Below are 20,925 nucleotides of genomic sequence, written 5' to 3'. Positions count from 1 at the left end.
TGATGCTGGACTTAGCACAAAAATTATAATGTAATTTTATTTTAATTACATAAACTTAGCTTTTCATTTTAATCAGGGTGACTTCACAATTAACTCTACGACAATAATATATTTTCATAATTAGGGGTGTGCAAAAAGCATTAGCTATCAGATTGTTTATCATAAAGCTGTTACAATACTGAACATTGGAAACAAGCAAAATATCCATAAATAAGAGACTGATTAAATACATTATAGTGCAACCATAGAATAGAATACTATCTATATGATATTGTAGGTGAATTTTATTATAATGACATTGATAATGTAATGTTAGGTTTAAAAAATGCTAGATTAGAAAACAGATTGAATGGTAGAACCCCAATTTTATAAAAAATAAAACTGAACAAATAGGGTGGGGCAAAGTAGGATTACATTGTCTGTATGAAAAATACAATATTTAATAAATAATAATACAGAAATAAACTCTGTGTTCTGTATACTCAAAACTATAGACCTACTTTTATCCCACCCTGTAAACCCGCATCTAGAGAAATAGACAGAAGATACTTAGTTTCTTATTTCTGGGATAGCAGGAACATGCATGTGTGTGTGCGTGGACGGTGCAAGTGTGAGTATATGCATGTTTTCTTCAATAAATGAGATTACTTTCACAATCATAAAATAAAATTATTTTAAAACATTAAAAAAAAGTAGTATGTACTGTTAAATGTAAACAGCAATGCCTGTTTGAGGCATATATTTGTTTACTGTAATTCTTTTAAATTGTAAATCCAAGTTAAGGAATTTTACATTATGACTCAAGCATGAAACATAGAAAGCAAAAAATAATGACATTTTTACAAAAAACAAACTCAGAAAGAGAATGTCTAAAACAAACAGCAGGAAAAAAGTGTATGTTCCAAACAGAAACTTTGAATTAAAAAATATGTCTATTTTTTCAAAGTCTTATTTGGAGTTACCTAGGTGCAATCTGGAATTACAGAATAAACACTCCTTGAGAGAAAACTCTGATTCCTTTGAACTTAGAAGAGGTCATCTGGTCTTTCTCCAAGTGAGCTGTTTAGAAATATCCCCTTGCTATTTATTTGTATAGGATGTCTGTACAACACAATTAAGATCCATTTCAGAAAATAAAGAAGCCTATATTTTTGTAGCAAAATATAAAATTGAAAAATCAGAAATTATTCTCCTTGCACTGATGACTTAGCATATTTATACTCTCAGTTTTTTCTAATAGGTTTTCATTTTCCCTTAAGTCCGTAAATATTGCTTTAATTCTTATACCCAAGATCTTTAAACAGAAACAAATACCAAACCAATTCTTTCATTTATAAGTTCTGATGATAGATAGATAATAAAGATTCAATTGCTCATTTACAATATACACAACACAATAATCTTTGTAAAACTATCCATTTCAACCTATTTTTAAAAAAATCTGCAGTGTAGCATTTATTGTAAATTAGAAAGTCCAAGAGATATAAAATATTTTATTTAATTTTTTAGAGCCAAATGCAACCATTCAAAATGTTCTAAGATATATTTACTTAGATTTCTCTACCAAAGTATAAAAATACTAATAGTATTTCATTTTAACACTAGATAATAATGAATGTCATAGTTGATACAATATTCAAAAGATGATGTTTTCACCTAATATGGTTGTAGGTACATTTTTCTGTTCCATCTTTCTCTTCCTGACAAAATGATTCTATGCCAAATCCTTTAAATTCCTCCTTTGAAGTTTAAAATTAAATCCCATGGTGGCACTTCTATAATCCTCCATCTTTTAAAATATGCAAAATATGCTTATACTATTTGAGAAATCAGATGAAATCCCAAATATCCTATATAAGTATGTACTATGCTTTTAAAAATAAAAGCCACATTCATTCTCAAAACTGCTATTCATCAATGAGTCTAATTCTATATTTAATATTAACAAGGTAACAGTTTCTTTAAGTGTTCATTCATAACGTTAAATCAATGTTAGATTTTTAAAAACTTCCATGGAAATACACAAGACATGCATGTTAATTCTGATGAAATTCATTATGAGCAACTAGTATACTGAAAGGCAAATTAATTCTTAACAACTCAGCACCTGATGCAGAACTGGGGTTGAGAAGACCACCACTTAGCTTCACTTTCTAATAATATTACAGCAAGCAACTGATGAAGCACATATATTTTTCAATTTTGAAGAAAAGATTTAAAGGAAACCAAACTTTTTAAATATAGTCTGTTTCCTGTACAGACTTGTCAAAGGTTTTGCTCTTGTGTAAGCTCATTTTGCCCTTACCATCAGAAGTCCATAACAGATGCTGGAATAATTAAAAACCTATCACTATAGATTCTTCCATCATATTACAGACTAGGAAATGAAGGCAGTTATAGGTGTCCTTGTGTCACTTTATCTATCTCTTCGTGGTTAACATGTAGGCTTTAATGTGCATCCTTGCACCTCTCCTCCGGCATAAAGCCTGTCTCTGGGGATCACTTGCAGAAAATAGGACATTGAGTCCATAATTAAAGTAATCTCTTTCCAGGCAGATGCTGCAGTTGGCTCTGTTATCACATATTACAAAAGGCATCTTGAGAGTTATAAAATGTGCAGCAAATAGCTTTGGAGATGAAAAACAGCAATTTTTCATCTAATTTTGATCCATAGACATGTAAGTACTGTATTGCCACTTTTTTGGTTTTGAGCCAAATAACTATTATGGTGGTGAGATGAGCTAGGCAGTAACCAAAATTAAAGAATACTTTAGCTTTTATCCTCAAAGTGAGAAATGCTCTTTTGTAACCATTTCTGCACTTAGCAAATAAGGATGCCATCTCAAATCTGAGCATTAATGCCTGCAGGCAGATTTGGAAGAAAGGCTTATGTAGCTTAGCCTTACAGCCATACTTTCAACATATTTGCTTAAGTTAAAGCCAGGGGTTGATTGAGGGACCAACATCTTAGCTCCTTTGAAACTACAGTGTGCACTTTTAATTTGAAGCAATTCTACTGTTTATCTTCTACATACTATTTTAGGACATTTCTTTTTGAAATATGTCAGCTGAGATAACTAATATGACCATATTATTCATAATCCCTTCTATAAATGCTAGTAGTGGAAACAAATGCAGATTTGACTAACACATTTCTGCTTGCAGCCTAGAATTTGTCAATGTGATAACCATTACCTGGCCTCAATTTTGTGAATTGTCAACATGGAGATGGAAATGATTTTGTTTAATATGTATTTTTCAGACTAAATAAGACAATATCTGAATATGAACTGATTCATTTTTAAAGAGGCTATCTTGGAATTCCAGAAAGTATGTGGTTTAAATATTTTATTTCCTCAAAATGTGTTTTTTTAAATTTTAACAGCAAAATTTTACACAGACTTAGACATTCCACTTTAAAAATTACCATTAGTAATATTAACCTTTACATTTTACATTAGTCTAAATAAAATTCAAAATAAGAAAAATCTTACTTGATGTAATTGACACTAGGAATGCTTGTATTCAGCTGTTTAAGCCCTCAGAATTACTGATTAAAAGAGGTATTTATATAACATCACTTTAATTATTAGATAAAAACAATATGCAAATCAAAGTTTTAAATCATTGATAAAATTTTGCAAAGTGACCGAACTGGTATTTACAGAGCAGCTAAAATATTATAAAGTCAGGTGTCACCACTTTACACTGGGAAGTTTAAATAGCACAGTACAAACCCTAACTCTCTCACACAGTCTTCTGGCATATTTGTGCATTCACACATTTTTTCACTCATATATTCATTTACACATTCATCCATTCAGCCAATAGAGAATTTTTGTCCAAATACTACATGTATTTAAAATATTAGGAAATATATACTCAGTATTCTGCCAACACAAAGGTGGTTTTCAACTTTACTTGTTTCTTTTAGCTGTCTATATGCACATTATTTTGGTCTTAGCTAATTATATTTTATCCCAAATATTACTAATTTTTATTTGTTTTCTCTGATATTATTATAGTGATATAAACTTTCTTCTGGTTAGCATTTGCCCACTATGTCTTTTTCCTCTCTTTACTTTAAATGTGTTTGTGTTATTATGTTTAGGCTTGTCTCTTGGAAGCAATATATTGCTGGGGTTTTTTAATTTGCATTATGAAAGTCACAGTATTTTAACTAGTAAATGTAACCTGTTTACATTTATTGTAAATATATGTATATATTTACATGACATTTTATATTCATATTCTTTTATATTTGCCTTTTCTTTTTCTGATGAATTTTTGTTTAATCTTTTTACTATCCCCTCCTCTATTTTAAAAGTTATACTTTTATTTCTGTTCTATACATTTCAGTTTTTAACAATCATCTTTAACTAAGCCAATAATGTTTTTCCAAAACAATTGGAGGACCACAGAAAACTTAATACTAATTTCCTACAACTTACCCACTGAAGTTTCTTATTATTGTAGTTATTCTTTGCCTTAAAATTCTATCCTAAAATAGATATTGGTGTATAGTTTATAAATAAGTTATTTGTGTATTCAGTGCCTACTTAGAGTTTCTAATATGTTTACTGATTATTACTATTATTAATTATTATACCATAATTTCACACTATAATTTCATTTATCATACATATTTCTTTTGAGTTTTGGTTTTTACTAAGTACAATCTTTTAAAACTTGCTTTAAAATGATGTATGTACAGTAAAAATAAGCAATCCTATTTTTTTAAATGTGTTTTTTTGTTAAACTGATAACTTATCTATGTATATAATTCTAAAATAACAATTATATTCCTTCCCAACTTTGAAGATTTATTCAATTGTTATATGGCATATCTTGTTGCTAATGAGATCACACCAAATTTAACTTATAGGCATTCTGTCTTTTTTCTTTGTTTGCCTTTGAGATTTTCTGTCTTTGATATTCTAAAGGTTCACTATTATCTATATCAGTGCTAATTTATTTTATTTATCTTTTTTAGCTAGCAAAGACACAGTTTTAGTCTACTTTTCTTGGCTACCCTGTTATATACATCAATATTGCACAAACTGTTCTCATTATAATAACAGTGGCTGGACTTTTATGAACAGACTATACACACACACACATATATATACATATGTGCATATATGTGTATATATATGAGACTTCATAAATATACACACACATATTTTTTTTCTCATTTTAGTTAAAGGTTCTGTGTGATTTTATTGGAAAGAATTTCTGCCATGCCAACTCAGTCTTCAATGATGCCAGAAGTCCTCTGAGAAATTAATTTTGATGTGTTTGAAGTCGCAAGAATGAGCTTATGCTTTTTTCACTTAATATTGCAAACATCTCCCAAATTGTAATATTGTCATCACAATTATGATTTTAAAAGTGACACAGAATGGTAATAAGGATGATAGTTAAAAAGACACATTTTGGGTCCAACCAGACCTAGTTCTGTGAGCTCTTTAAGCTCTTCCCTTAGTAATAGTGATTCTGGGAACATAGAGGAATTAGTAGGTGGCTTAGTACACCTACTAAGGTGCTCAGTAAATGGAATTTGCCATTTTTACTACTACTATTATCATCATTGTCAAATGTTTTTTCAAATTCCATTATCGTTAATTTTTGTAATAATTATTAGCTTTTTAGCCAGCTAACTATAAATATTAGGCATGTGGTGGTAAATTTTCATGGGGTAAGAGCATAATTGTAAAGGCCCTTAATTTAAAGCATTGTGGCAGGGAGTAGAAGGGGACTGGCAGGGTGGGAGCAGGGACTGTGACCCAAGGGTAAGGGCAGGGATAGGAAAGGTGCTTTAGCCAAGGGAAGTCAAAGAGCAGCACTAAGCCTTGAGCCCTATATGGGAAAATAACCATATGGGAAAATCATCTGTCACCTATAATTTCCCATAAAGTTGGGGTTATATAGTTGGGCTATATCATTGATTAGTTTAAAAACTAAGGCTGATCTCTAGGAGCTATGAGACATCAGCTGACTCTCTCCAAGGCCCTGTGTTGGTAAACACCAGCCTTGGTGCACAGCCTGGTTCTTTCTTCACACAAACAGGCCCGCCACAGGGAAACACATGCTGTGGGTTGCTGACTGCTCCAAACTGGTTGTCCAAGGCCAGTCAAAAGCAGTATCTGACAAAGGCCTACACCAGACTCTGCAGATCTACCTAATACATAGAAAAAAATACAAAGAAGCAGCCAAAATATGAAGAGAAAGAAATAGACCTGGGATGAAAGAAAAAGAGATTTCTCCAGAAGAATTCAATGAAATGGAGGCAAGCCATTTATCAGATAGACACATTAGAGTAATGATTATAAGGATACTCAACAGCATTTAAAAAGATATAAAAACCATGAAAAAGAACCAGTCAGAAATAAAGAGTATAATATCTGAAATAAATAATATACTGAAAGGAATAGACAGCAGGTTAGATGAAACAGGGGACTGAATCAGTGATTTGAAAGAGAGGGTAGAAAAAACACTCAGGCAGAGGAGCAAAAAGAAAAATGAATTCTAAAAGATGAGGCAAGATTAAGAAACATATGGGACAACATGAAGCATAATAACATCCATATCATGGGAATACCAGAAGGAGAAGAGAGTGAGCAAGGGATTGAGAACCTATTGAAGCAATAAGGACTGAAAACTTTCATAATCTGGTGATGGAAAAAGATTTACAAGTCCAGGAAGCTCAGAGAATCCCACAAAAGTTGGACCCAAAGAAGCTTATTTTAATTGTGATGAAACACATCATAATTAACATTACAAGACTTAAAGACAAGGAGAAAATCCTAAAAGCCACAAAAGAAAAACAGGTTGTTACCTATAAGGGAGCATCAATTAGACTGTCATCTAATTTCTCAACAGAAACACTTCAGGCCAGAAGGGAGTGCCATGAAATATTCAAGGTGATGAAAAGCAAGAACATACAACCAAGGCTACTTTCCCTGACAAGGTTATCATTTAAAATTGAAGGGAAATATAAGGTGCTTCCCAGATAAGAAAAAGCTAAAGGAGTTTGTTAATACCAAACCAGCACTGCAACACATGTTAAAGGACTTGCTTTAAGAAGAAGAAAAAAATAGAAAAGAAAAAAGCCAAAGGAAAATAGTCTAACAATAGCACCATTTACATATCTATCAATAATCACCTTAAATATAAATGTCTTAAATGCTTCAACCAAAAGACATAAGGTAGATGAACAGATAAGGAAACAGGACACATCTCTAGCTGCCTCCAAGAGACCCATCTCACACTGAAAGATACACACAGACTAAAAGTGAAGGGATGTAAAAAGATAGTTCATGCAAATGGAAAGAACAAAAGCCAGGGTAGGTACTTATATTTGACAAAATAGACTTTAAAACTAAGGCTACAGTAAGAGACACAGAAGGATACTATATAATGATAAGGGAAACAATCCAACAAGGGGATATAACCATAATAAACATTTATGAACCCAGCATAGGAGCATCTAAATATGTGAAGTAAATTTTGATAGACATAAAGGGAGAGATTAACAGAGATAACATTAGTGGATAGTTCCTCCAGGCAGAAAATCAACAAGAAGACAGCCGCTTTACACAACACAGTAGATCAAATTAATTTAGTTGATATCTTCAGAGCATTTCAGCCCAAAGCAGCAGAATCTACATACTTTTCAAGTGCTCATGGAATGTTTTCTAGGGTAGACCACATGTTAAGGCATAAAACAAGTCTCAATAAATTTAAAAATAATGCAATAATATTAAGCATGTTCTCCAAACACAAAACTTAAAACCAAGAAAACAAACAACACAATTAAAAAATGGGCAAATACCTGAATAGACACTTCTCCAAACAGGACATACAGATGGCCAGTATGCATATGAAAAGACGTCCAATGTCACTAATCATCAGAAAAATGAAAATGAGATATCATCTCATACCTGTCAAAATGGTCATCATCAATAAATCAACAAACAAGTACTGATGAGGATGTAGATCAATAGAAACCCTTTTGTACTGTTGGTGGGAATGCAGATTGGTACATCTACAGTGGAAAGCAGAATGGAGATATCCCAAAAAATTAAACATGGATCTACTTTTCAACCCAGTGATCGCACTTCTTGGAACATATCCAAAGGAATCCAAAACACTAATTTGAAAGAACATGAGAACCCCTAGGTTTGTTGTAACATTATTTACAATTGCTAAGATATGGAAACAGCCCAAGTGTCCATCAATAGATGAGTAGATAAAAAAACTATGGGACACTTACACAGTGAAATACTAGTTGGCCGTAAAAAGGAAGAAAAATTTACCCTTTGCGACAGTCTGAATGGACATGGAGAACATTATGCTAAATGAAATAATCCAGTCAGAGAAAGTCCACATATGGTTTTACTCTTATGTGGATTCTAATGAGCAAACTGCACTAATAAGGAAAATGAGGACAGACTCAGATGGGGAGCAGGATGACAGCTGGGTGGGGGAGGTTAGGAGTTGGAGGGACTGAGCAAAATAGAAGAAGGACTCATGGACACAAACAACAGTGTGGTGATTGCTGGGGGAAAGGGGTATAAGGGGACTAAATGGTAAAGAAAAAAGTACAATAAGGATTAAATAAAAAAATAAAATTAATGTTGAACATTAGCAATCCTCTTCAAGTACTGCTGCGCATATATTAATTATAGATGCTAACTCTATATAGCTCTACTGAACACATAATAAATAGTGTAGTCAGGAACAAAGGTAAGAAATCGCAATACTTTATTTCTAAAAATTTGAAATGAATTGCTTTCGTGATCGGTGTTCAATCTTCAGTTTTCCTGTCCTTTGTCACAAACTAATTAGCAAATGAAATCATCCAAAGCATCTTGACCACATAAGAAGCAGCTACTCTAAGTGATGTTCAACATAGTCATGGCTTATGTTAAGCAGAGACTTAATGTTATTAAGAATGCTAAAACATGGAAATTGCATCATCAAAATTTTATTGAAAAATGTGAGGGTGTATAAACTTTGCAGTCTTTAAAAGTTACTTCTGACCACACTGTACTTTTTTGACCAGCTGCTAAGAAAATATTCCTTGAGGTTAAAACTTAAAATGCCCAAGTTATTTCTCATCAGAAAATAGAGTTTGATATCCCAGAAAGAGTGAGGCCATATGCCATCAAGTATCATTTTTAAATAGAGTCAGTGAAAAGCTATATTATTTGGAAGTAGGTAGTTCTATATTGTTGACATAAATTTACTCTGCGTTCTTCAAAAAATAATTCTTGTTTTGAATTAAAAAGTTATACATTTGAAGAATTTAAATTATCCTTCCAAGTACCAACACGAGTAAAATAAGAATGTGAAAAGAGTCAGGATTACTGTTAAACTAAAGGAAAAGACAGCAGTGAACATCATATAATTCAAGGTTCATTTTCCATGATTTCTCTGTTTGAGGTATTGTACCAACTATGGATGAATCATGAAGAAATAAGCAGTTGTCCCTGTCCAATCTAATCTAACAGAAAAGACAAGAAATTAACTCATATAAGTATACAGTAAAATATAGTAGAGTTACAAGAAAATGTGACAATACACATCACTTCTGTTATTGAGGTCTTGGAAATCATTATGGAAGAGTTAGCATTTTAAACGGTTCTTAAAGAATGGGTAGGATTTTAACTATTGGACTTGAGAAAGAAAAAAAACATTCTGGGCTAAGGAAAAAGGATGGGAAAAGAAAGAATGTCACAAAATGTTTAGGAAAGTTTAGGAAATCTCATCAATTAGTGCCATTTCAGGAGGTACATGTTATGGGAGATAAGAGAAGACAATAAACATCAAGACTGGGAATAGCTTATCCAAGGAATGACCTTCACATGGAAATTTGGGAGCAAACAAGTTTTAAGTGGTGAAGGTTTTACCTTAGGAAGATTAACTGGATAATAATGTTCAGGATGGACTGGAGGAGGAACAGGCTAGAAGTGAACTGACCAGTTAGAAAGCCATTGCAATCAACAATCTTAGCAAGAGATACTGGAAGGAATGAGTTCAAATATGAAAAACTTTCTGAGGGAGAAGTTAATGGGATTATATGTCAACCAGCTGGGTGGGATGAATCTGATGTTTGTATTCCCGAACCCAAAGGACAGGCAGTAAGAGTATATAATCAGTGATGTGGGAGCTATAGGGACCCTTGACTCTGAACTATATGCTCTTAAAGGGTAAGTAAAGTTAGTGGCGAATTTTGGAGTATGGATATTTTACAGGATTTTGTTGTCTTAACAGAAGATTGGGATAGACAACCATTTCAATATGCCACCTAGCTCTTTTACTTGACTGCCCACAGAATGCTGTTTTTGAATTGCCTTTGACCTTGTTCCATTAGCCTACTAATTCATTCAGTAATATTTAGTGAATGCTTAATGTGTATCAGGAACTTGTTTGGACAGTTGGGACAAATTGGTGAACAAAACAGAAAAGAAACTTCTTGCCTTCAAGGAACTTGCATTTCAGAAGAGACAATGAATATGCATAATTAAATATATAGTATATCATGTGTTAGAAGTGATTAACTGATATGAAAAAAAGATGACTAAGGAAGGCAAGGAGTGGTGATTCTGGGGCAGTGGTAGGGGTAGAGTCTATGTTGAGACATGTCTTAAGTCACAGCCTGTGAGCCATAGTGCAGTGTTTGTCTAAGGATACTGTTGAAGCATTACTCACTACATTTCCATTTCCTCTCAACAAAAGCACATGAGAGGGTTATTAAGTTTCTACAGAGTCCCTGACTTCTCACCACCACAAATCTCTTAACTGATCACATTTCCCTCTTGTCACTAATTGTCAGAAAACAGAAAGCTCATTTTCTGGTCTTTTTCCAAAATGTATATGGAGCCTTGGGGCATTTTTTTGTACTTGTTTTCATATTATTTTCTAAACAAAAATTTTCATATGGCATTTCTTTCTTCACATATTTTTATCTTATTGTCAGGTAAAATTTAGTTTAGAACTCTTTAAGTATTAATAAATATTTAACAAGTAAAGTTACTTTTTAAAAGTTTTCGTCTTTTTTGACACCAAAATTAATTGCTTTATAGTCAAACTTGTTAAAATAATACATTTAAATAGTTAGCTAGTATGTAAGCCAGTGAGAGGCATATTTGCCTTTCGCTCTGGTCACAGACACTGTGGGTACTTACATGAAATTCACACAGCCTGTGCCAGCAGGTGGAGCAATCCAGACAAAGCTGAGGTTGGTTGTGGGAAGATGACTCACATGAGAGGCCACCACGCTGCACATAAACTGGTTACCAAACTGGTGGTCAGACATGATCCCTGAGAGACAGAAAGGAAGGGAAGTTCGTTATTAAAACAACAAAATGAATTCTTTCTTATTGTGGTATAACAATATTTTCTGGACATTTTTCTTTTATATTAAGATTCATCATGCTGTTGGGCTTCTCTGTAAGTTGTGCAACTTTCTACTTTCTACTGTTAGAAGCAAATTAATCATTTAAAGCATTATTGTTAAGAAATAAACTAGAAAGCAATAATGATATTCATATGCAAAATAATACCCTGGAATATGATCATGTTTTGTTTCTAAATATAAATTAAAATTAAATAAAAAATTTTAAATGCAATACTTTTTTCCCTGAAAGTTTGGGCCAAAAATGTGGGCATTATACATGGCAGCACATTATATATGGCAAACTATGGTAAATATACCCATATGATCCACTAATCACACCCCTTACTTATTTGTTCAAATAAATTGAAAATTTATGTCCATACAAAAACCTGCCCATGGATATCTGTACTAGTTTTATTCATAATTATCAAAACTTGGAAGCACCCAAAATGTCCTTCAGTAAGTTAGTGGATAAGTGAACTGTGGTAAAACCAAAAAATGGATTCAGAGCTAAATGGGGATGAACTCCCATGCCATGAAAAGACAGGGATAAAAAAATAGATATTACTAAATGAAAGAAGCCAGTCCAAAATGGCAGAATACTATATGATTCCAACTATATAACATTCTGAAAAACTATGGAGACAGTATAAAGATTCATGTTTGCCAGGGGTTAGGAGTGAGAGACAGATGAACAAGTGGAGCACAGAGAATTTTTAGGGCAGTTAAATGAATTTGCATAATACTACAATTGGAAAAACATGTCATTATGTATTTTTCAAAACTCACAGAATGTACAACACAAGTGAACCCTAATACAAACTATGGACTTTGCATGATAATGATGTGTCAATATAGGTTCATCTGTTGTGATGAGTATATCACTGTGGTGTAGGATGGTGATGGTATGGGAGATCATATGTGGGGGTGGGGATGAGGGTATATGGGAAATCTCTGTTCTTTCCACTCAATTTTGCTGTGAACTAAAACTGCTCTGAAAATACAATTTAATTCATAAAATATTAATAAAAACATTGCCAGTAATGGGCAGTTAAATAAAACATCCATTTAATGATTTTGTGAAATGGGCAAATGACTTATTCTCTCTGAGATTCTGTTTTCTTACCTGTAAAATGAAATACCATGCCCCCTGTGTCCTGAAGCTATATTGAAAATTAAAAAGTTCAATGCATATGACAGTTTATAGTTCAGTAGCTCCATGTTTAGATAGATGCCCTTCCTGCATGTCATCATAGCAGTTCATGCAATGTATTCTCCCATCATCACACAAGAAGTCTGTGATGGACTAGGTCTTTTATCTTTATATTCCAAGCAACTATCACAATACCTGACACATCACAGATAGCCAAGAAATGTTTTCTCAATAACTACAAGAATAATGTAACTATAAAAATAAAAGACAGTAGGAATTGTAACACATGTTACAGTAACTAGAGAAATAGATCTTCTAGAATACAAAGTTGTTCAGAATAGTAGGTCATATTGGCCAAAAAAAGAAAACTAAGTCTCTATTTTGATACAGCATAAAAATGCCTTTTCTCGCTCAAGAATTTATTTTTTTAAGGCTGCATCTTGAGAAAAAATTCTTCAAGCCAGAGAAAGTGCAAGGTTAGAAAGGATAAGAGATTCCCAGGGAAATCACAGAGTAATGAAGGTGACTCAGGAATTGCCACTCCCCTCTGGTCAGGTGTAAATCAGAGAACCAGTGTGTAGAAAATGACACATCGGCAGGAATCGGCCTGACTGAAAAGAAAAACACAAGTTCCTGCCACAATCACTGTGGGAAGGGAAATGAAACAAACAAAATAAGGTTTCAGGGTCTCAGAGCCTTGGTAAGAGAATTCACATTCAAATATCTCCTCATTCCTCAAAACTCCTCATAGAAAATGAGTCAATGTTGAGGCTGCATATTACATGATAGAATTTTATAAGGTAGCTATATTGTCATAAATGCTATATGCCCTACCCTGGATAAATGTGTCACCACACAACAGTCTTGCAGCCTAACAGGCTGGCACAGTGATTCTCCAACACGGAAGTACTGAAGAGACACCTGAGGAGACAATAAATATTGGTGCCAGAGATTCTGAGTTAACTGGTTTAGGGTAAAGCCTGGGAAATGAGAGGGTTTTTTGTTTTTGTTTTTGTTTTTAAAAGCTCACCAAGCACCCTGGCTGGTGTGGCTCAGTGGATTGAGCCTGTGAACCAAATGGTTGAAATTCAATTCCCAGTCATTGCACAGGCCTGGGTTGCCGGCCAGGTCCTAAGCACATGTTTGCATCTCCCTCTCTTTTTCCCTCCCTTCACCTGTTTAAAATAAATAAATATATAAAATTAAAACAAAACAAAACAAAAAACCCACCAAGCGATTCTAATGTGTAGCCAAGAACATACATTAAAAAAGTGTCTGAGACTCCCAGCCAAGATGGAGGTGTAAGTAGACACATTGTGCCTCCTCGCACAACCAAAATGACAACAAAATTTAGAAACAAAAAAAGCAACAAGTACTGACACAAAATTGAACTGTATGGAAGTCCCACAACCAAGGAGTTAAAGAAGAAACATTCATCCAGACTGGTAGGAGGGGCAGAATCAGGCAGCCCAGTGGAGAGAGGACTCACAGCAAGCGGCAGCTGGTGGACCTGGGGCAGGCAAGGCGGCAGTGGGCAGACCCAGTGAGGCAGCGATTGTGGAGGGGTGCAGCGCCCAAGGTGGCTGGCAGATCGGATGGTCCCACACTCACATGCAGATAAATCAGGTGAAACTGGTGAGTGAGAGAGACCATGCAACTCAGGGTTCCAGCATGGGGAAATAAAGCCTCAAGACACCAATTGAAAAAACCTGTGGGGGTTGCGGTGCCTAAAGAGACTCCCAGCCTCACACAAGAGTTTGTTGGAGAGACCCACCAGGTCCTAGAATATACACAAAACCACCCACCCAGGAATGAGCACCAGAAGGGCCCAGTTTGCTTGGGGAAAGCAGAGGAAGGGACTCTAATCCAGCAGAGAGTGAAGTAAGCTCCATTTTTCCTTTCGGACCCCTCCCCCACATGCTGCATCACAACACAGTGACTGGGTTGCCCTGCCTAGGGGAACACCTAAGACCCCACCCCTCATACCCAACAGGTGCATGGAGACAAAAAAAAAAAAAAAGGCCCAAACAAAAGAACAGATCAAAGCTCCAGAACAAATACAACTAAGTAACGAGGAGATAGCCAATCTATCAGATGCACAGTTCAAAGCACTGGTGATCAGGATGCTCACAAAATTGATTGAATTTGGTCACAAATTAGATGAAAAAGTGAAGGCTGTGCTGTGAAATAAAGGAAAATATATAGGGAATCAGTAGTGATGAGAAGGAAACTTGGACTCAAATCAATGGGGTGGACCAGAAGGAAGAAAGAAACAACCAAACAGAAAAGAATGAAGAAACAAGAATTCAAAAAAAAATGAGGAGAGGCTTAGGAACCTCCAGGACATCTTTAAACATCCCAACATCTGAATTATAGGGGTACCTGAAGGAGAAGAGGAAGAGTGAGAAGTGGAAGTTATTCGAACAAATAATAAAGAAGAACTTCCCCAATCTGGCAAAGGAAATAGACTTCCAGGAAGTCCAGGGACCTCAGAGTCCCAAAGAAGGCAGACCCAAAGAGGAACACATCAAGGCACATCATAATTAAATTACCCAAGATTAAAGAGAAGGAAAGAATCCTAGAAGCAGCAAGAGATAAGGAGACAGTTACCTACAAAGGAGTTCCCATGAAGCTGTCAGCTGATTTCTCAAAAGAGACCTCATAGGCAAGAAGGGGCTGGAAAGAAGTCATGAAAGTCATGAAAGGCGAGGACCTACATCCAACATTGCTCTATCCAGCAAAACTTTCATTTAGAATGAAAGGGCAGATGAAGTGCTTCTCAGACAAGGCCAAGTTAAAGGAGTTCATCATCACCCAGCCCTTATTATATGAAATATTAAAGGGACTTACCTAAGAAAAACAAGATAAAAACTATGAACAGTAAAATGACAACATACTCACAATTATTAACCACACCTAAAACAAAAACAAAAACAAACTAAGCACACAACTAGAACAGGAACAGAACCACAGAAATGGAGATCACATGGAGGGTTAGCAACAGGGGAGTGGGAGGAGGAGAGAGGGAGAAAAGATACAGAGAATAAGTAGCATAGATGGTAGGTAGAAAATAGACGGGGAGGGTAAGAATAGTATGGGAAATGTAGAAGCCAAAGAACTTATAAGTATGACACATGGACATGAACTAAAGGTGGGGAATATGGGTGGGAGGGGGTGTGCAGGGTGGAGGGGAGTGAAGGGGGAAAATAAAACAACTGCAACAGTAATCAATAAACTCTATTTTTTTAAAAAAAGTGTCTGAGTAAAATGCTATCCAGAAGTCAGGGCTTAGAATAATATCACTAGGATATCAATATACAATTTGAAAATATCTAGCAGTGTCTTACATAATTACTTGAACAGTAACACAATATATCCTATCTCCTTATCCACTACTCTCAAAACTACCCTAAATATTTGTTCTAGGGATTTTTTTATGTACCTTCAAATACTCTTGAGTGTGTAGTGCTCTTTCCTTTTTTTTTTTTAAATAGAGCACTGGCATATTATACTGCTATCATATTTTAATTGGCATTTTTTAGATCTTCTAAAAGCTTGCCAGAATTGCAATTATTAGAAATCTATTTATCTCATCAACCAGCAGGGGAAAAAACCCCAGTATTTTACAGGTCTTTATTTTGCAGTACAGAGTCCTTATTTTGCAACAAACATTGTATTAGGCTCTATGCAGGTACATAGAAGAAATACAGGACACAGTCCCTACCCCGAAATGACTTGAGCTGGGAAGAGAAAACTGGAGTAAACTAACGTTCTAAATAAAACAGCTAGAAAATAATGCTAACTTGGTGGCATCCATGAAATTACAAAATAGGAAAGAGTGATTAATATGGACAATTATAATAACTAATGGTTGTTAAGCACTTATATGACCTTGCATTATTTTAAGTGATTTGTGAATATTAACTTTTCGAATGCTCTTAACAACCCTGAGGTAGGAACTATTGTTTTCTCTGTTTTACCAAATAGGACACCAAGATAATGGAGGTAAAAGAACTTGTGCATGGTCACAGAGCCAGTAGGCAGTATAGCCTGCTTTTGAACCAGTGCCTTTGCTACAAAGTCAGAAATGACTTTATTGATGAGGGAGACTGAGACTGAGTCTTGAGGGAAAAGCTAAAATTCCCCCCACTTTTTTTTTATCTACACGCGGAAGCAGGACACAACCCAGACACTGTTCCCTCGCTCTGCCCCAGACTGCTGTATGACTTTGTCTGGGTGCCCTCTTTCAAGCTTCAGTTCTGACATCTGTAAGCTGCAGATGTCCATAATCACTGAGATCCCTTCAGCTCCATGGCTGAGTACAATGTAAATGAGCAGGAGAAAGATGGGAGGACATTACACAGAGGCAGACACAGTGAGCAGAGGAGCGCATATAAAATGGGAACTGGGAAAATTAGAGTAGGCAGAATCAGCTTCCAGTGTCCTATGAAAATGATTTACTGCATCCGCCACAGTGATCTTCTTAGTGGCTTTTGTGTCAGGAAAGACATATATATATATATACTATCCAATAAATATGTATGATTTGAAAACTTATTTTTGAGATAACTGAAATTTAAGTTTGATAATGAATTTAAATTTATGATGGTGTTTTCCCTGCTGCATGCTGGATAATACTACATATTGAATTTTTAATATAACTTGAAAAAAGGGAAAATAGGATCTATAATAAAAGAATTTAATTACACTTCATATTTCATGGAGAAACATTTAAAATATATGTGTGTATAATGAAAGAACAGAGGAAGATTTGATTTTGGGTGGTAGGCATTCATTGCAATTTACATTTCTGTATCATAGAATTGTACACTTAAAACTTTTATAATCTTACTATCGTAACCCCAATGAACTTAATTTTCTAAAAAAAAACAAAGATTTTAGTCTGATTGTTGTGGTTATGTGTAAACTGCCACACTAAATTGTCATGTGGGATTTCTTTCCCAGAGAAAGAAGCTATACTTTTCCCAAGATAACTGACTTATGAAAGTAAGCACTTCAAGAAGTACAGCTCTTCTGACCTAATTTTGGGCAAAGAAAGTAAAGTAATCCCTCCAAACTCTTTAGTGTCACAAGATTGATAAATGCCTTGATTTTAGCAAGATTTTAAAGCATCCATGTTATAAATGCATTTTTTGAATACTATGTACACACATTTGAGAATCAGAATATTCATATTCTAAGTATAATTTCTATATCATAAAATCAATATAACTCTTTAAAACAATGATTCTTTTGACAAACTATGGGTGTTTGGAATTCATTAAGTCATTCAATCCATTGAATATGTAGTTAAAATACATAATATTTATTTTCTTAATTAAAGTTGTAGTTAAAAAACAGGAATCTACATTAGAGGTTCTTTTACCCACCTTATACTTTTGCAAAATTAGGCTCACAATGTCTTTAATTGTTCTAAAGTTGCTTCCATGATCCCTTTTAAGACAGTGATACACATATCTGTGCCTTCTGGGATGTCATTTTCCTTGACAAGTCTTCAGTTATTTTAGGTTTGTGATTAAACCTTGTATGAACTCCACTTTCCCTCAGGAATACTCTATGCTTTTAGTGTGCATACCTTGGGTCTTCAAACTGTAACTAGAATTTCTTTGATCCCCCATCTCTAAAATAAAATGTACATAACTTCATAAAAATGTAGACCATTCATTTTCAAGACACACAGTGAAGATTTTATTACTGAAAATAACCAAAGTGGTGGGAAAATTACACATTCAGGTTGGGTTTATTCTATCTTTTGCAGATTAAAGATGTGAATTCCTCAAATCTGTTTAGTTTGTAATTTGCCATGGTTAGTGTTAATGTGGGTAGAAGATGTCCTGGTTTATTTTTCATGGATTTCAATAACTAAGACATCTATGGATGGGACATCACCAAAGGGGAAGTACATTAATATTTTTGTTTGTAAAACATGTAACCTTCATATTTTAAAATGATGACACCTTAGAGTAAATACTATTTGATTACTTCAAACACTTTCAGAAAGTTTGATAGAATGTTTTGTGAGGAAGTTTAATAAATGTCTTCATTTATGTCTATATAAGAAATGTAAGCTAAGAAAAATATTTAAAATAATTTCTATTTCCTCTTATTTTTATCAATTGCCTTTTCACTAAAAGTGATATCTAAAGGCTTTTATTAGTTTAAAAATGGACTGTTCTGAAAAGTTAGTTGGAAAGTTAGTGTTATATTGTAAGTGAAGAGAGAAAATGAATTATGGAGTTCCTTTTTTGTCATTGTTTAATCTTTTCATTTGATTCAAATATGAGTAACTGTTTACTTACAGAATTTGATTTATTATTTGCCTCCTTTGCCAGGTCAATGTACTAAAACATTTCAACAAGGCTAGACATGATTTTATTTGCTGAAAAGTAATCGCAGAACTTCATGAAAACATCCTTATTGCAGCTTATCTGTGAAGTACAAGCCTGATGAAAATGGATATGAAAAGACTCTCAAGTAGTACTACAAGATAATTAATTGTATGTGCACACATTCACATGTATTCACTTGGTATGTTTAATTTTTAAAGCACTTATTTGAAGGCATTTGGTTTCAGATTTAAGTTAGAAGCAAAAAAGTATTAAAACTCCTTTTAAATCATTCTTGAATTGTACATCCATGGGCATAAGTTAGAAAATGTATGAGGATCCATGCTATTTCCTCACCTTTTGTTGGATATGTTTAAAAAAAAACTTATTCAACCTGATTCTTTCCTCACTCAAAGCAGTTACAAAGATGAGAATTCTTGCTGTTCCCTTGCCTCTCCATTTCTCTACCAGCACTACCAACTACCAGACAGCTCTCTGTGATAAGTGTTTTCCCATATTATTACCTGGCTACTATGGGAAAGGCAGTAGAAGGAAGAGGTTGAGAACGGATCCTGGAGGCAGTCTGCCTGGGTTCAGATCCTTGCCCCACTGCCAAGGAGTTGTGAACTCTTGGGCAAGTTACTCAAACACTCTGTTCCTCAATCTCCTTCCCAAGAAAACAGAGATGATAATAATAGGAAAAAATAAATGAGTGAAGAATAAATGAGTATATGACATATACAGAACTATATGTGTTAGTAATTATTGTCACTCCCATCATAGAGTTAAAGCATAATTATCAGAACGAAGAGTCTGAGTGCCATGCCAAGGATAACAGACCTGATGAATAGCACTTAAACACAGGTCCATCTTCCACCTCAGACCATCTACTGGCATCGACCCTCCCTGTGTCCTTAAGTGACAGTACCACGATTATGAGAAAGACCCTTGTCATGAACAATAGAGATCCTCTCCAAATACAGTCTTAGAATACAAAGTGAGCAGGTGAGAGTGGGCAGGAAGAGGACCCTTCCTCTAGGCACAAGCTCTGCTTCTCTCTTCCTCTCCCTCTCCTCCCATTCCCCCTTCCTCTCTAAACTTCTTAATTTCTCATCATACAGTTACTATATGCTCTTTGTCCTCTTGGTACACATAACTTTGTGTAAGATACAGATTTAGTGAGATATCTTTAGGTCAAACATGCTTCCCTACGGGGCAAAGCCATCTAGTTACACTTAGGCCTTTGTGGCCACTGAGTTTCACAGAGCAGAATCCTTTCCACAGAGCTAAGTCTGCACTGTCTTTAACTGAAGCTCTCTGATACACTGTTTTTTTTCCCCCTCCTAACACTCTCCCTCCCCCTTAACAGCTGCCTAGTGGTAGATAATCACTACACATTCTCTGCCTCCAGCCTTTCCAAACTAGCCATACCATGCCAGGTTCAGGACTATATTCTGACTCAGTACCAGGTGCCTGCTGCTTTGACTTGTCCTGGTATGTGTGAGATTCATAGCACAACTTCTTGTTTAGAAGCTGGATTTTACTCATATATAGGCTAAATAAACCCAAAGAGGAGAAGGCTTTAGAGATATAAACCCAAGCCAACATAGGAAGCTGGAAAGATCTTCAGTAAAGCTTTATTTAAAAAATAAAACATCTTTTGCTGCTTTCGCTATGTTACTGTATGGGAGACCAATGATATATCTGACAAGGGTTTAACCTCCAAAATACACAAAGAACTAATACAACTCAAACCAGGAAGACAAACAACACAGTTAAGAAATGGGCAAAAGACCCAAATAGACACCTCTCCAAAGAGGACATATTGAGGGTCTGTAGATATGTGAAAAAGTGCTCAACATCATTAATCATCAGAGAAATGAAAATTAAAACCTCAATGAGATACCACCTTATACCTGTCAGAATTGCTACCATCAATAAATCAACAGACAACAAGTGTTGGTGAGGTTGGTAGAAGTACAGATTGGTGCAGCCACTGTGGAAAAAAATATGGAGTCTCA

The 20,925-nt window shown here is 34.7% G+C and overlaps 1 protein-coding gene across 1 annotated transcript in view; it reads right to left on the bottom strand.

Moving 5' to 3' along the window:
- The window catches only part of RELN (reelin), a 573,805-nt gene that overhangs the window by 374,625 nt on the left and 178,255 nt on the right, over positions 1 to 20,925 (bottom strand). The window contains 1 exon segment of the mRNA XM_053668927.1: positions 11,193 to 11,328. Coding sequence (XP_053524902.1) covers positions 11,193 to 11,328 — 136 coding nt within the window.

This window comes from Artibeus jamaicensis, unplaced genomic scaffold (assembly GCF_021234435.1).
Source record: "Artibeus jamaicensis isolate MK-2021 breed Jamaican fruit bat unplaced genomic scaffold, CSHL_Jam_final contig_518, whole genome shotgun sequence".
Lineage (NCBI taxonomy): Eukaryota > Metazoa > Chordata > Mammalia > Chiroptera > Phyllostomidae > Artibeus > Artibeus jamaicensis.
Note: the sequence above shows the minus strand (reverse complement) of the source record. Positions and strands in the feature narration are given on the sequence as shown.